This window comes from Nicotiana tabacum, chromosome 11 (genome assembly GCF_000715075.1).
Source record: "Nicotiana tabacum cultivar K326 chromosome 11, ASM71507v2, whole genome shotgun sequence".
NCBI lineage: Eukaryota > Viridiplantae > Streptophyta > Magnoliopsida > Solanales > Solanaceae > Nicotiana > Nicotiana tabacum.
In genome coordinates, this window is record NC_134090.1 from 4,058,463 (window position 1) to 4,076,276 (window position 17,814).

The window sequence follows — 17,814 nt, forward strand, 5'->3', positions numbered from 1 at the left end:
TAATGTACGACTTGCCTAGCAAGTTCGTTAGCCGCCATCACAGCTGTGGGTTATTTGAGGTCGTGACAAGTTGGTATCAGAGCCATAGGTTTATATGTTCTATGGTTGTACCTGGTCTTCAAGAGTCCTTGGCTCAGATCTTGATTGTGTACACGAGCCTGGCCCAGGCAGTTACGATACAAGTTATACCAGCTACCTAACAGGTTGGGGAAGGAGCCCCGACTCCCATCGCCCGTACACCGAAGCAACTAGCTCAGGGTTATCAGACACCAAAGGTGTTACCGGTTTAGCCAATTATTGTTGCTTGGGCTGAGACTGGTCCACCTATGACTGATGAGATACAGAAGAAATTGGAGCAATTTAAGACACTTGACCCTACCGAGTTTAATGGAGGAGAGTCAGAGGATGCTCAGGGTTTCCTGAATCGGTGTCATCGGATTCGTTACACAGCGGGTATTGTGGACATCAACAGAGTTTCCCTTACTACTTTTCAGCTGACAGGGGCATCCTATAGGTGGTGGAAAAATTATGAGTCATGCAGGCTAGCCGGCGCGACACCACTTACATGGCATGAGTTCTCAGTTCTCTTATTAGAGAAGTTTATCCTACAAACTCGCTAAGAGGAACTGCATAGGGAGTTTAAGTAGCTACGTCAAAGGGGATGACTGTGACTCAGTATGAGATGAGATTTGCGAATTTGGTCCGTCATGCAGTACAGTTGGTTACCACTGAGAGGGAGAGGATAAGGATGTTCTTTGATGGCCTCAACTATGGTCTATGTTACAATCTGGCTCGAGAGGCTAAGACGAAAGCTAGGTTTGAAAAGGTGGTTGCGATTGCTAGACGTTTGGAGCAGGTTCGCAGGCTTCATCGCGAGAAGTGGGAGGCCAATAGGCCTCGTGGATCAGGTGGTTTTAGAAGTGCCTCATCTGGAGGCCAGTCACATTACAGGAGAGGTCGCCCTTTTAGGCCCGCTCAAGCAGCTCGTCAGATTCCTCGTGGTTCATCAGTTAGCCCCAGTTTATACAGTACTCGCCCATTTCAGTCATCATTTAGCGCACTGCCGACATAGAGTTCTTACCGTGCTCCATCTGCTTGGGTTTCCACAGGCAGTTCTTCGGGTTATCAAGGTCAGCAGCCTTATAGGAAGGGCTGTTATGAGTGTGGGAACTTGAGTCATCTCAAGAGGGATTTCCCCAGACTTTTGAGTGGGGTTCCACAGCAGAGCTCACAACCTATGATTTCAGCACCAGCAGCTACACCACCCGAACAGTCAGTTAGCGATGGGGCTCAGCCAGTTCTAGGTCACCCTAGAGGGGGAGGCTGGTCAGGCGGTGGTGAGGTCTGTTTCTATGCCTTTCCAACTAGGCAAGAGGATGCTTCTTTCGATGTCGTGATCTCATGTATTGTTTTAGTATGCCACAAGGATGATTCAGTGTTATTTGACCCTGGTTCAACTTACTCTTATGTGTCATCCTATTTTTCTCATTATTTGGATATACCTCGTGATTCCTTTGTGATGCTTGTTCATGTATCTATACAGGTGGGTGATTCTATTGTGGTGGACCATGTGTATCGGTCTTGTATAGTGACCATTGGGGGTTATGAGACTAGAGTTGATTTAATATTGTTCATGGTAGATTTTGACGTGATTTTAGGCATAAATTGGTTGTCACCATATCACACTATTTTTGATTGTCATGCTAAGATCGTGACGTTGGCAATTCCAGGGTTGCCGAGATTGGAGTGGAGATGCTCCCTGGATCATGTCACCGGTAGAGTGATTTCATATTTGAAGACTCAATAGATGGTTGGGAAGGGGGTTTTGCCGTATTTGGCCTTTGTGGGGGATGTTAGTGTTGATACCCCTAATGAATGAGTCATTTCCAGTAGTGAGGGAGTTTCCGGTCGTGTTTCCTACATTCTTGTCGGGCATGCCACCCAACATGGATTTTGATTTTGCTATTGTCTTGGTGTCGGGCACTCAACCCATCTCTATTCGGCCGTAGCATATGGCAACAGTAGAGTTGAAGGAGTTGAAGAAATAGTTATAGGAGTTGCTTGATAAGGGTTTCATCAGGCCTAGTGTGTCACTTGGGTTGCACCGGTACTATTTGTGAAAAAGAAAGATGGTTCTATGAGGATGTGCATTGACTACAAATAGTTGAACAAGGTTACTGTCAAGAACAATTACCTACTACCGTGTATTAATGAGTTGTTTGATCAACTTCAGGGTGCTAGAGTATTATCGAAGATTGATTTGAAATTGGGGTACCATCAGTTGGATATCCGGGCTTCGAATATTTCAAAGACGGCTTTCAGGACCCGTTATGGTCACTATGAGTTTTTGGTGATGTCTTTCGGGCTGGCCAATGCCCCAATAACTTTTATGCACTTTGTGAACAACGTATTCAAGCCATATCTTCATTTATTCATCATAGTATTCATTGATGATATATTAGTGTATTGTCACAACCAGGAGGATCATGAGCGGCACTTGAGGATCATGCTCCAGGCATTGAGGGAGAAGAAGCTATATGTTAAATTCTTCATGTGCGCGTTTTGTGTAGATTTGGTGGCATTCTTGGGCCACGTGGTGTCCAGTTAGGGGATAAGGTGGATCCAAAGAAGATTGAGGCAGTTCAAAGTTGGCCCAGACTATCTTCTACTGCTGAGATCCGGATTTCCTTGGGTTGGCTAAGTATTATCGTTGTTTTGTGGAGGGGTTTTCATCTATAACATCCCCAATGACTAGATTGACACAGAAGTTTGCTCTATTTAGGTAGACTTATGAGTGTGAGGAGAGCTTTCAATAGCTCAAGACTTATCACGCCCCAACCTAGAGAGGCGTGGCTGGCACCCGGTGCCGTACTGGCCCGAGCGAACTACTCTGTAACTCATAATTATTCAAAAAAAACTAGAACATACATAGGCAAGTTGGCTAAATGCATTCTCTCTGTAACCATCAAGGGCCAATATGGACACAACTCGTAATACATAACTGTAAGTGGGCAAACGTTGTATCAGCGATCCATCATACTTCAAATATGAATACACACGGGCCGTCAACCTGACCCTCTAAAGTGGCACTGAAGGCCATGATATGAATACTAATTATACTTATATATTCAATGCATCTCTTTGGGACTATTATTAATATCGTAACATGACTGATCAATGGTAACTACTTGATCGGCTGTAGCTCGGTGGTAAATGTATAACTGCCCAACCGGTGGTAAATAATGATATATAACTGCCAAATCGGTGGTAACTGCGAGACCGGCCGTAGCCCGGTGGTAAATGCGTAACTGCCCAACTGGCCTTAGCTCGATAGTAAATGCATGACTGCCCGACCGAACGTAGCTCAGTGGTAAATGAAGATGCAAATAACACTACATTATGAACATTAACATCTTTATCACATGCCTCGATAGATACTTAGGAACATATTTAGACATGCTTTGAATTACATTCTACAAAAATGAATAATGTAGACATCCTCAACTATTAAGAGTAGAAATGTTATGGAATAACACTACGTTTACGATTCGTTACTTGGATCATGCCAAAAGAAGTAAGGAATAGCCTTAACATACCTTAACCATGAAGCTACAACTATTGCACAAGGCCTCGCATCTCTTACGAATGGTAATCTTGATTCAATCTCCGAATGACTACGACGAGTCAATCCTTCCAATATAAACTCAACCTTAAATACTTATATGAGCCCGTAGAAAGTCGTAGATGAGGAATCAACTTGGATAAAGAATCATCCTCAAAGTGAAAACCATGGTTGCTGCCAATGCATTCTTATACCAAAATAACTTATTCTCAAGGTGAAAGTATGAATTTCCCCAAATGAAAGAATGAACTCCTAACTAAAAGTGTTGCTAAAATTCGTTGGTACAAAAGAAAAGATCGAGAAAGACATAAAGTTGCTTAGCATATATATGCAAACACGAAACTATCTTTATTATGAAGTAACTTCATCCAAAAATATATAACAAGTATAGAAACTCTTCTGTGGCCACTTCCCCTTTAAGTATATACAGTCAGACCTCTCTATAACAACATCCCTATATAACAACACTTCACTATAAAAGGCAAGTTTTACGGAACTAATTTTCATGTTATGTTATAATATATGTCCTCTATAACAACACTTCGCTACAACAACCAAAAATATTCGGAACAAATGAATCTGACATGATGACTTATAGACTCGGATGCACTCTGAACGAAGTGGACTCTTATTAATCTTTCGTTGAATGTTAACCTTATCTACTATGAGGACTCGACAAACTGATTACCTACACCTGCAAGTATAAATGCAGTGTCCACAACAAAGACGACGTCAGTACGAATAATGTACCGAGTATGTAAGGCAGAACTGCAACATAATAATAAGTAAACATCAATGAGAGAGATATACGAATCAACCTGAACCTTTAAAGGGACATTGAAGGCCATGATATGCATACTAATTATAATTATATATTCAATGTATCTCTTTGGGACTACTATCAATATCGTAACATGACTACCCAACTGATTAGTGGTAACTGTCTGACCGGCCGTAGCTCGGTGGTAAATGCATAATTGTCCTACCGTTGGTAAATAATGATACATAACTGCCCAACCGATGGTAACTGTCACCGGCCGTAGCTCAGCTGTAAATGAAGATTCATATAACACTACATTATGAACATTAACATCTTTATTGCATGCCTCAATAGAGAATAAGGAACATACTTAGACATGCTTTGAATTACATTCTACAAGAATGAATAATGTAGACATCCTTAACTACTTATGGAATAACATTAAGCTTGCGATTCTTTACATGGATTATGCCAAATGAAGTAAGGATTAGCCTTAACATATCTTAACCACGAAGCTACAACTGTTGCACAAGTCTTCGTACCTCTTAGGGATGGTAATCTTGATTCAATCTCTGACTGACTACGACGAGTCAATCCTTCCAATATAAACTCAACCTTAAATGCTCATACTATCCCATAGAAAGTCGTAGATGAGGAATCAACTTGGATAAAGAATCATCCTCAAAGTGAAAACCGCGATTTCTACTAACGCTTTCTTATACCAAAATAACTTATTCTCAAGGTGAAAGTATGAATTTACCCAAATGAAAGAATGAACTCCTAACTAAAAGTGTTGCTAAAATTCGTTGGTACAAAAGAAAATATCAAGAAAGACATAAAGTTTCTTAGCATATATATATACAAACACGAAGCTATCTTTATCATGAAGTAATTTCATCCAAAAACATATAACAAGTATAAAAACTCTTCTGTGGCCACTCCCCCTTTAAGTATATACATTTACAAAGATAGCACATTGAAATAGGCGGTGGGTGATTAAATAAAGAAAGAAACTTAATCTTCTTATCCAATAATTTAATAATATACCATGACATTTATATCTATTATGGAAGCAAGTCCACGTGAACCCAACCTAGAAGGGTTAAAGCAAATAAACATTTCGTCTTCATCCTAACGTAGAACTTTTGAAATATTCAATTACTAATAAATCATGGGCATTTTATAAAGTTAATACATACACTAATATTTCATAGAGACGTGAAGATTATGACATTAGTAAAAATTAATATTTCATCAAAGTCTAATATTTCCCATCTAACCTCAAGAGTACGAATTTTTGTACTATTAGCTCTCAAAATGGGAAAAGATAATTTTTATTATGAGAAAATAATTTCTATCTTTATAACAAAGAAAATCCCATTTATTAACTTTCTCATATGAAGTGCATAATTTAAAGCATATCTGGAAGTAGTAATAATAGTAACTATCCAAAATTATACTTAACAGTTCTTTACTAAAAGGTTTTACTTATAAGTAAATATATATACACCATATCAAAATAACGTCAAATAGTATTAAGATTGTAAAACAAAATAGCATTGTCATAAACCCTCTATAACCTCGTGAATGACCTTAATCCCTTCAAACTAATATTGAGTTACTACGACTCATCCTAACGCTAAAGTACGAGATGTTATACAACTGCCTTGACTATAGCTCTAGTTCTATTTTTACCTTCGGGATCGGGTTCTTATACAGTCTATTGTGATGCTTCACGGATTAACATTGGATGTGTGTTGATGCAAGAGGGTAGAATTATTACTTATGCTTCACGTCAGTTGAAACCCCATGAGAAGAACTAGCATGTACATGATTTGGAGTTGGCAGCCATTGTTCACGCACATAAGATTTGGAAGCATTATCTTTACCTCGTGTCTTGTGAGGTGTTCACATATCAAAGGAGTCTACAACACTTATTCAAGCAAAAGGATTTGAACTTGAGGCAACAAAGGTGGTTAGAGCTACTAAAGGATTCTTTATCACCCGGGGAAGGCCAATATGGTGGCCGATGCTTTGAATATGAGGGCTGAGAGAATTGAGAGTCTTGCTTATATTCCAGTTGGGGAGAGATCGTTAGCATTGTATGTTCAAGCTTTGGCCAATCAGTTCGTGAGGTTAGATATTTCGGAGTATAGCAAAGTTCTTGCTTGTGTTGTTTCATTGTCGTCCTTGCTTAAGCGCATCAGGGCGCGTAAGCATGATGATCCTCCCTTACTTATCCGGAGGGACACGGTGCATCACAGTGATGCTAAGGAGGTTACAATTGGAGATTATGGGTTATTGAGGCTTCAAGGCCGGATCTATGTTCCAAATGTGGATGGATTGCAAGAGTTGATATTGGAGAAGGCCCATAGTTTGTGGTATTCCATTCATCCGAGGGCCGCAAAGATGTATAATATTTTAAGGCAGCACTATTAGTGGCAAAGGGTGAAGAAGGATATTGTTGTGTATGTTTCTCGGTGTTTGAACTGTCAGCATGTGAAGTATGAGCATCAGAGAACCAGTAGTTTGCTTTAGAGGCTTGACATTCCGGAGTGAAAGTAGGAGCATATCACTATGAATTTTGTAGTTGGGCTTCCACTGACCTTGAGGAAATTCGATGCAGTGGGGGTCATTATATTATGCTCCGAGGGAGAATTGTTGTCCTTTGCCCTTATTTCTATGCACTTGCAACACATTTAAGAAGACAAAGAAAGCGACTAAGTTGCAATATTTGCGTGCTTGTGAAAAGTTTTCAAGAATTGAAGACAGAGACGAATCCAGGATTGAAGGTTCCCGGTGCCACATTATTTTGAACGTAGACGTGTTGTTATTTACACTGGCGAAATAGGGATAAACATTTGGTTAGTTTGATCAATTTTAGGCTTCAGTTCAGGTTATTTGTCTTTTCGATTTATATACACAAATAGATCGAATGAAAAAATGTAATAATTATTCCAACTTGACTCGAAGAGTAAAACTTTCAACAATATTACTAATGTCATAAATTTTTCTTCCACATAGTAATCTATAAATGACTTTATTAATGATCAATCTTTATGTAGAACTTTCTAAATTTTCAAGCACTCTTTCGCATGGCTAGCAAGATGAGATCAGGCACTCTTCTTTAAGTTCAAGAAGTGAGGAGTCATAAGAAACCATGCCATTTGTAAATTTTCATACATATACACAAAAGAAGTTCATGTTGGAAAACTAATTCAAAGTTGTAGTAGGAAACCATAATTGTTTAGGATTTGATATTTCCTAGTTTATTTAATTCATGTCTAAATAGGATTTGTAGCCAGAATTATATAGGAATAAGTTTTCATGTTTCTAATTGAAATATGTTTCATACAATTATTGATAACTTATTTAATGTGTGGATTATGAGGAAAATTGTAGAGAGCATTTAGAGATTTAATACAATAAATTTTCCTTCATTTCAGAATCAAACATGGGGCAGTCATGCTACCATACAGGTTCCTAAAATTTTGAACCTGCTACACGAGGATAACCGTCGCATTTGTTGAAAACGATAAATGCAGATTTTGATAAGAATATGACGTTTCTTAACTGTTGTTGAATCTGTAAATTGTACATGAAGTATTACCATTGTAAAAATCTATCCATTTTTTTTTCTTTCCGTTTTTGCTTATATAAGTGTTTACCCTAAAAAATGGATAACAATTGAATTGATATGTGGTTTTAAGGATAGGTAGATTAATTCAATACAAGTGATTAATAACATTAGATTAAGCAAATGAAAGATGCAATAAATATCCAAACCAATGATAAGGATGATTCCGAGCTCGGTTAAAGGCTCAATGAGGAACCTGCCTTCGATTCCAAGCTTGCGCTTATGAAGAACTTAAGAACAAAAATAAAAACTTTGAACAACAAAGAGAATTGAAATAAATTGCATTGGTATGCGTGTTACAATGTCTTTCATGAATAATAAGCTTCCCTTTCATATAGTAGAAGAATTTTACCCTAAGTACAATTCTAAGAAACGTAAAAATCTTCTGTTTCTCAAATCACTGATTTTCTGCCGATACAGGCCGAGATCCATGCCGTGATATCCGGTTGGGCACGGACATCACGGCCCTTTGTTAGTTGTGTGCAGCTGTTTGGCTATGCTCCCCGAAGTCTTGATCCTCGAACCAAACCCGGAGGACATGGCCCTGATACCCCTGAGGGCAGGTGTTTTGCCCGAAACCCGATACGAGGGCTCCTCGCTCTGACTCTGATTCATTGCGGTCACGTTCCTGCTCCGTTTGTCTCACCGGGAAATCGGGGTGTTTAGTGGTCTAAGGTTTACCCTTATACAATAAGCTACTTATTCTGTCATCAATAGTTAGCTTGTTTTGTGCCAAATCCTTCTGATAGTTTCATATTATGCATTTCTGTCCTTTCTGTGAGCTCTCCAAGCAGAGGTGGTACTGAAGTCCCTATCAGTTGAAAGCATTCAGATAGGTGAGTCATATTTACCTTCATCTCCATTTTCACTACCACTAATGTGTTCTACTGTATAAGAAAAATGTTGTTTTCCACCTTTCTTGCCTTCTCTTAAATGTTTAATCAGAAGAAAGGCATTTATTCATGGCCACTTCCCTTCTTTGATTCAAATTCGAGAACTTGACCTTTATAATGTTCTTTCTTTCTTCTATTCACTCATTCAAGCACAATGTGAACTAAGGTAGAACTTACTATTCTCATTTGCAATTATTGCAGAAATTTCCCAATACTTGCAGCTTTAAGAGGAAAGTGAATCCAACAAAAGATATTATTGAAGAAAACAAAAGTAAACCAAACAAACAATCATGCTTACAAGTTAAAACTGGTGATTTTACATGAAATTAACTGCTGCTACTTGGACATGGAGGAACTGGAATATCAATAATTCCCTGTAGCATCTGTAATACTTGTTTCATGGGAGGACGAAGAGCTGGTTCGTCCTGAATGCACCAGATCGCCACTGAGATCATTCTCTCCAAGTGATTCTTGTCTACTTCTTCACTTCCAACAAGCTTGTCTAATTCACTTTCTAGAAGGCAACTATATGCCCATTTAGAAAGCTGGATTTCTTCTATTTTAGTCACATACACTTCAATGTTTCTTCTGCAGCAAATGATTTCTAGCAATACAATACCATAACTGTAGACATCTACTTTGACAGAGATAGGAGCATTTGTTTGCCATTCTGGTGCCAAATACCCTCTAGTTCCTCTTATGCCAGTGAATGTTCTTGTTTGATCAGGCATTAGTAGTTTGGCCAACCCGAAATCTGAGATTTTAGCTGTCAAGAACTCGTCGAGTAAGATGTTTTGTGGTTTTATATCACAGTGGATGATTGGAGCTTCACATTCTTCGTGGAGGTAAAGGATTCCCCTGGCAACATCTAGTGCAATATTTACTCTTAAGTTCCAATCTGGGCAAGTAGCTCCTCGGAACAAGAGATTTGCTAGGCAACCATTGCTCATATATTCATAAACTAGAGCTCTTTTTGAGCCTTCAGCACAATATCCGAGCAATCGAACCAAGTTCCTGTGTCGAGTTCTGCCAATGGCCTTCATTTCTGCTCTGAATTCCCTTTCACCTTCATCGACTACCTTCTCTAGCCTCTTCACCGCCACAAGGTTTTTACCTTTGTTGAAGCTCCCTTTATAAACTGCACCGAAGGCACCCTTTCCCAACTCTTCTTTGAAACCATCAGTTGCCTGTTTTAGCTCTCTGTAAGAGCAAGTTCTGAGTATGAAGTCTTTTGTTAATCCTGTGGTTCCTGTCTGCAATAGCTTCCTGTACTTTATTATCCTAAATTTGAAGACATAAAATCCTGAAAATGCAAGAGCAGTACCTGAATACAGAACGAAACTTATTGATAAAACCAAGATCACTACCCATGGTGGCTTCACTGAATCTGTTATTGCATTTTGCACGACTATATTGCTGACTTTGAAAAAAGCAGTGCGAGATCCTTCAGGTGCGCCTTTGACATACCTCAAAGGCAGCTTATGTTTCATACATTGGCCAATTTCGTCGAAGAGGGCAGCATCACAATCACAGTCCTCAAAACAAGATTTGCCACAATCTTCTTTTCCTAGAAATGATGTAGCAAAGTAAGGAGGATCCTCCCAAGTAAGATTGGTCGTAGTAGTAATCTTGTAGACACTTGAATCTTCTTTGCCATGAATGCACTTTCCTCTAGTGAAGTTCCTTTGACAATCACCAAAGCTTGGATCATTCTCTTTCAAGTATGATCCTGGTAGACACATACAAGAGTGTACATTGTGACTTGTAACACAAAAGCTGTTAAGGCCACAGAATCCCTTCACTAGACAGAGATCATCGATCGCCTCCCACTCCAACCATATTTTGGAATTACCATTGGAGTCGAATTCATGAGAATAGAGTCGAAAATTTCCATCATGATCGAGTGTAGCCCGATAAATAGCTCTGTTCTTCTGCATAAGTGGACTATATAATCGTCGAATTACAGAAGAATCTGTGTCATTGATCACCAATAAGATGCCTGTACTGTTAAGAAGCAGATGATTTCTGCAACCAGAGCAATAGACCTGTGAAGCCCAATAGGCATCCACTGCCCCATTCAAATTTTTGGGGTATGCAACAAGGTTCCCGTCATCCTGCATCACGAGGCGAAATCTCCCTGAGGAATGATTTGTGGAGGAGAAACTAGAAATCAATTTACCCCCATTAGCTAGAATCTGGTCACCTAAAATTGTATCACCAGGAGAACTGAAACTCTCGTAAATAGACTCATGATCTTGGTTGTAAAGCACAAAGTTACCATTATCAAGCAAGTTGGCATAATATGCAGATTTTGATGAACTAGCAATAGTCTTATCCTCATTACTTGTTTTCAGAACTACAATTCCATCAATAAAGGCCAAGGTGGAATCTGCAGATATTTCTGGATCATCACGAAACGCGGTCCAGACAATAGTATCATTGTTATTGGAGCCTCCCACTAGCCAAATTCCTACCTTGTAACCACTTCCTTGCGGATAAAAACCAAAGGCGAAATGACCAGAAGCTGAGTACCACGCTGTAGGCTGAGTAGTGGGATGAATAGAAGATCCTAATCCTATTGTATTAGGTGGCTTTGATTGAGCTCTAGCTGATCCAAAGATCACATACAATAAAAGGAAGAAATATAGAGACATGATATTGAAGTGAGAGAAAGCAGCACAATTTTTAACTCTTAACATGGTTTTAACCCCATCCTTGACAAAATAAGAAAAAGAAAAAGTATATGTAAAAAAGAAAACTAGAGAAACAACAAAGACAACCAGAAAATCTCTTCTCAAGAAATATCCAAGAAGAAACTGGGAATATTACTTGGTCAAGTCAACCATTAGGTCTTCTTAATGGGTTAGCATCAATAGAAAACTTTAAACAAGCAGAGAAATATTTTAATCAAAAAGTCTTCCCTGAGAAAAGTCTGATGAAAGACCTGAGAAAAGGACAATTAATTCTATCTTTAAACTTTCCATGCGTAAGAATTCTAACTTTGAAAACAAAGGCTGAAAAGGACTACAAAGAAAGAAACTTTAACTACTCCCTTTGGTCCATATTAGTAGAAAATATTGTTTCTAAATTCTCTATTTTCATTTTTCGTTCTTTTGTTTTCCTTTCCCTTGTTTACAATCAAAGTACAAAGGTCTAATATGAAGACCAAGATAAAAGAAGTTAGAAGTAAGAACATATTTTGCAACAAAGTGCCACGTTCAAACTGGTTTTGGTTCACATAAATAAAATGCTTGACATTCTATTACAAAGTAAAATTTATGCTTCATTATACACCAGTATGTTACAATATACAGAAGACATAAGAAACCTAAACAATGTTTGTGTATGCTAAAAATGGTATGTCCATAATTCCTTCTAACATGAGAACCACATTCCTCATAGAAGGGCGTAGATCAGGATTATCATGAATGCATAACAAACCAACCTTCACCGTCCTCTCTAAGGACTTCACATCTACTTCCTCATCTCCCACTAGCTTTTTGAGATCATTTTCGACAAAGCATTTGTGTACCCAAGTAGGAAGAAAGATCTCATCCTCAGTTGAGACATTGACATCCATATTACTTCTACAGCATATGATCTCCAAGAGCATCACTCCATAGCTATAAACATCTACCTTGTCAGAGATCGTGGCGCTATTCTGCAACTCTGGTGCCAAATACCCTCTTGTTTTGAGCTGAAGTTGGTTCCCTACTTGATTAGGAACCAGAAACTTTGCTAGCCCAAAATCAGAGATTTTAGCCGTCCACAAGTCATCTACAAGGATATTGTGTGGCTTTATGTTGCAGTGAATTATGCAAGTCTCACATTCTTCATGCAAATAAAGTATTCCCCTTGATATGTCAAGTGCAAGCCTCATCCTTTGCTCCCAAGAAGGTCTTGTTTCAGAATTAAATAGGATATCTGCAAGTGATCCATTGCTCGTGTACTCGTATACAAGAATCTTTTCAGATCCCTCCAAGCAAAAACCAAGCAAATGAACCAAGTTTTTGTGACGAGCTTGCCCAATTGCTGTCATTTCTGCTTTAAACTCCCTTTCTGCTTCATCACCCATCTTCTCCAGTCGTTTTACAGCAATCGTTCTGTTACCTTCTGATAAAATTCCTTTATAGAGGTTTCCAAACGAACCATGCCTTATCTCTTCCTTGAAATGTTCAGTGGCTTTTTCAAGCTCGCTGTAAGAAAATGATCGAAGAGTGAACTCTTCGTTAGGCCCCAAATATGGATTTTCCAACAGTTTTTGATATTGGCCCTCATTGCTTCTGTAGAAAAGATAACTGCAAATTGCAACAACCGTAAGCAGAAATGCTACGGAGCCAAGAGCCAGGGATAGAATCAAGATTATCTCTTTCCGGCTTTTATTTCTATTCCCAGCTTTTCCAGGATTGGGAACAGTGTGACCTGCAATTTGGGAAATATTGTAGCTCTGCTTGACAAAAGCCTTGACAGACTGATCAGTTGGATCAAGTGTTGAATAGATTAGTGGAAGCTTGAATTTGCTGCAAACTCCATTCACATATTGAGTAGCCCAACAAGTACAATCCTCCAAGCAAGATTTTCTGCAATCCTGCTCAACAATTGAAACCTGAGAAAATGGATATCCTCCAAGTTTCAAGTGTTGAATCATGGTGAGATTGTAGGCCAATAATGTAGAGTTGCTGCTTCCACAAGACTCTTCATAAACAAATCCCCGATAGCACCCTTGGAATTTCATTTCATGGTTGGCATATAAAAATCCTGGTAAGCAAGAACAAGCACCTGTGCTGCTGCCATTTCTTGCAGTACAATAACTGTTTACACCACAGAATCCCCTGGCTTGGCATTGATTTTGTAGCGATGACCAATTGATTTCCAAGCTCGATTCATCTCTGCCTTCAAAACTGTGTGTATAAAGCCTAAAAATACCATCAGGATCAAGAGTAGCGCGATAAATCACTGTCTTATTTGGTGTTCGAGTTGAGCTATTTGCTATTTCATTCACTTGAAAACCAAAACCATTAGAAGCATTTCTAAACAGTTGTCCTCTTGGAGTAAGACTCACAAAAACTGAATCAACTTCACCGAATTCGCCTCTACTTTGTAACATGAAAGCCCAGTAGGAAGCCTCAGGTCTATTTATGTAATTGGTTGGATATGCAACAAGGTTCCCATCAGCCTGCATACTCAAATAAAATCTCCCAATTGAATGATCAATTTCACTGACACTAGAGACAAGGCTGTGGCCCGATATCAGGCGCTGGCCAACGAGGAGGGTGTCCGTTGGATAATCAAAACTTTCCCAAACGACATCTGTTTTATTATAGATAACAAAGTTACCAGAATCAAGCATGGAAGCTGAAGTTACTGGCTTTGGAGATTCTGCAATGACTTTCATGTTCTGCTTTGTCCATAGAATAAGTTTACCTTCTTTTGTAAACTCGAGGTATCCATCCGAATGAACTGGAGGATCATCTCTACTAGCAGTCCAAACGACAGTTTTTTCGAACCATATGCCAACTTGAAATCCATCCCCTATTGAGTAGAAACCAAATGCAAAATGGCCTGAAGAAGATAGCCAAGAACTCGGATTTCGGTTTGGATAAAGAATAGAACCTAAGGTTATGTTGGAAGGTTGCTTCTGTGCTCCAACTTCAACAGCTGCAAATAGCATTGGAAGCATCAAGAACATGAAAGTAATTGTTAAATTAGCCATGGCAGAAAGATGGGAAAATAGAGTGTGAGATCCAATATTTTCTACTTTTCGTATAAGGATACGCAGTGGCATTTTCAATTTTAAATGGTACCAATGATTTACACGTTGGCATAAATTAGGTAATAACTGAGTCAACTTCTTATTCAATTTTCCAAAACTCTGTTTTATGACGTTAAGATTTTGCCAATTCCTATTTGATTTTTTCTACCTTCATTTGCGTGTTAGGTGGTTTAAGTTTGTCTTTTGCGCGTTGGATGGTTATATATGTTTTGATTTCATTAAACGGAAATTTTTCTCTTTCCCCTTTCCATGTTCTTTCTTTCGTTATAAAAAGAAGACGATTAACCCAAAAAAGAATTGCATCACTAAAAGTCAGGGATTACGCAGGGCAATGTTTTCCTCATATTGGTCTTGTTTGACGGAACCAGCTAGGATGAATTTTGCTGTTACATAGGTCAGAAAATGGGACAAATTAGCAGAAAGCTACTACGTGCAAAACAAGATCTTTTTTAATTATTTTTTAGGGATTTTTTACCCTGGAAACTATTACAAACTTTAGTAATATGTACTATATTACAAACCATTTACCCTATTTTACTATGTTTTACTAAGTATCAAAACTAAATGTATCTTTTTTACAAATTATATACATTCCCACATAGGAGACTCCTTCTAACTGGTTATTACCTTTTAAAATCTATGATTAGTGCGAATCAATGATATATTCTGTTTCAAAAAGAAAAAAGATACACAAAAATCACATACAAATAAGGTCAAAAAGTAATTGAACTAAACAACTGCTAATTAAGTCGCTTAAATAACTTTGCTAGTTGTTTAAACAAATAATTGATTTGCTTAGATAACTTTTGTAGTTGTTTAAATAACTAATTGAGTTGTTTAAATAAATAATCGATTTGCTTAAACAACTCTTGTTTGAGAAAGTGGTTGAGTTCATTAGATGATCGACGTGGGTAGGGTGGGTAGCTATAACTGTGACGACCCGATAGGTCGTTTTTAGTATTAGCCCTTATTTTTGTATTTCGAGACCTCCACTAGCTTTGCTTGGTGATTCTTGATTTGCGTGCATGGTCCGTGTCTTTTGCCGGAAAGTTTTTGCTTAAAAAATTTGAAAAAAATGTGATTTTTGGCTTTAGAAACAACTTGAGTTGACTAAAGTCAACATTTTGGGTAAACGATCGCGGATCAATATTTTGATAATTTTGGTAGGTTCGTATTGTGATTTTGGACTTGAGCATATGCCCGGAAATAAACTCGGAGGTCCCTAGGTTGATTTTACTTATTTTGCCGAAAGTTAGCAATTAGAAAATTTTGAAATTTCCTTGGTTTGACCGTAGGTTGACTTTATGGTTATCAGATGTTAGTTTTGGTATCCATTTTCTATTTAATCTACTATCCCATAGCGTATTATTTCTATCAAATTGTTCATAGCTAACCGTATAATAATTTGGGTTTATTCCTTTTGGATTTTTTTACACCTGATGTACTAGGTTTTTCTTCCATATTTACATCTCCTGTATTTATTTCTACATTTTTTATTTTTTCTATATTTTTTAAAAGTTCTGTATATGTTTCACTTATTTCACTTGATTCTGACTTTTGGTCGTCTATATTGTTATCTATTTCTTCAATTCTGGGAATTTCTTCTGGTTGTAATATTTGTTTAAATTTATTTATCTCATCTGTTAATTCTATTTCTTTATTTTTCTCTCTTTGCTTGTTTTCATATAGTGCTTTTAACATGTTTAATTCTTTTTCTAATGCTATAATTTTTGTGTTTTTAGTTTCTTCTAATTGTTGTATTTCCTTGTTTGCTTGATTTTTGATAATTTCAATTTCTTTTTTCTTATCAATTTCTTCATTTTTTTTACTTATTCTTGTCATAGCTGTCAAGCTATCTTCTAATCTTGCTGTTTCCTTTTCTATCATTAGGTATAATTGATCTCCTATTTTTTTTTATCTTCTGCCTAAATTTGAAAATATTATTTTTATTTTCAGTCCATCTTGGTATCAGAGCTATAGATTACCGAAAAAGAGGAAATCTATAGCAGAATGGTTATAGATTACCGAAATTTATTTTTACCGAAATTATTTTTATTTTCAATCCTCTTCAAAAAAGAGGAAAAAGCAGAATGGTTATAGATTACCGAAATTTAAATGTAAAAACTAAAACATATAATTACCCAATACCTAACAAGATATTAAAAATAAGACAAATCCAAGGATATAATTACTTTAATAAATTTGACTGTAAATCAGGATTTTACCATCTAAAACTAGAAGATGAATCTAAAAAACTAACAGCATTTACAGTGCCACAAGGATTTTATGAATGGAATGTTTTACCATTTGGATATAAAAATGCACCAGGAAGATACCAACATTTTATGGATAATTATTTTAACTAACTAGAGAATTGTATAGTATATATAGATGATATATTACTATATTCAAGAACACAAGATGAACATATAAAATTATTAGAAAAATTCATACATATTATAGAAAACTCTGGTATAAGCTTAAGCAAAACCAAAGCAGAAATTATGAAGAATCAGATAGAATTTTTAGGAATACAAATAGATAAAAATGGAATAAAAATGCAAACACACATAGTACAAAAAATAATCAATCTTGATGAAAACATAGATACAAAAAAGAAATTAAAATCATTTTTAGGATTAGTAAACCAAGTAAGAGAATATATACCTAAATTAGCAGAAAACCTAAACCTTTACAGAAAAAACTAAAAAAGGATGTAGAATATGGGTTCGATGAAAAAGATAAGGAACAAATAAGGAAGATTAAAATATTGTGTTAGAAACTACCAAAATTATACTTCCCAGATGAAAATAAGAAATTTACTTATATTGTAGAAACAGATTCGAGTAATCATAGTTATGGAGGAGTTCTTAAATATAAATATGATAAAGAAAAAATAGAACATCATTGCAGGTATTATTCAGGATCTTATACTGAACCACAAGAAAAATGGGAAATAAATAGAAAAGAATTATTTGCATTATATAAATATTTATTAGCATTTGAACCATATATAGTTTACAACAGATTTATTGTAAGAACAGATAATACCCAAGCAAAATGGTGGATAACCAGAAAAGTACAAGATTCAGTTACAATAAAAGAAATACGCAGACTGGTATTAAATAT

General features: G+C 37.1%; 2 protein-coding genes across 2 annotated transcripts; both read right to left on the bottom strand.

The window, feature by feature from the left end:
* Positions 1-8,270: 8,270 nt before the first annotated feature.
* Positions 8,271-11,669, bottom strand: LOC142166194 (G-type lectin S-receptor-like serine/threonine-protein kinase LECRK2). The gene is made up of 2 exons (XM_075224693.1): positions 9,211-11,669; positions 8,271-8,830 (listed from the first exon to the last, which is right to left on the bottom strand). The coding sequence occupies exon 1, from the start codon at positions 11,609-11,611 to the stop codon at positions 9,239-9,241; it is 2,373 nt and encodes a 790-aa protein (XP_075080794.1). The 5' UTR covers positions 11,612-11,669; the 3' UTR covers positions 8,271-8,830; positions 9,211-9,238.
* A 458-nt stretch (positions 11,670-12,127) lies between these two features.
* LOC142166195 (G-type lectin S-receptor-like serine/threonine-protein kinase LECRK1) lies at positions 12,128-14,738 on the bottom strand. Its single transcript, XM_075224694.1, has one exon. The coding sequence runs from the start codon at positions 14,695-14,697 to the stop codon at positions 12,241-12,243; it is 2,457 nt and encodes an 818-aa protein (XP_075080795.1). The 5' UTR covers positions 14,698-14,738; the 3' UTR covers positions 12,128-12,240.
* Positions 14,739-17,814: the final 3,076 nt, after the last annotated feature.

What these genes read in the sequence shown, in the direction of transcription:
- LOC142166195 (XM_075224694.1), bottom strand. Translation starts at nt 14,697, where the DNA reads ATGCCACTGCGTATCCTTATACGAAAAGTAGAAAATATTGGATCTCAC.
- LOC142166194 (XM_075224693.1), bottom strand. Translation starts at nt 11,611, where the DNA reads ATGTTAAGAGTTAAAAATTGTGCTGCTTTCTCTCACTTCAATATCATG.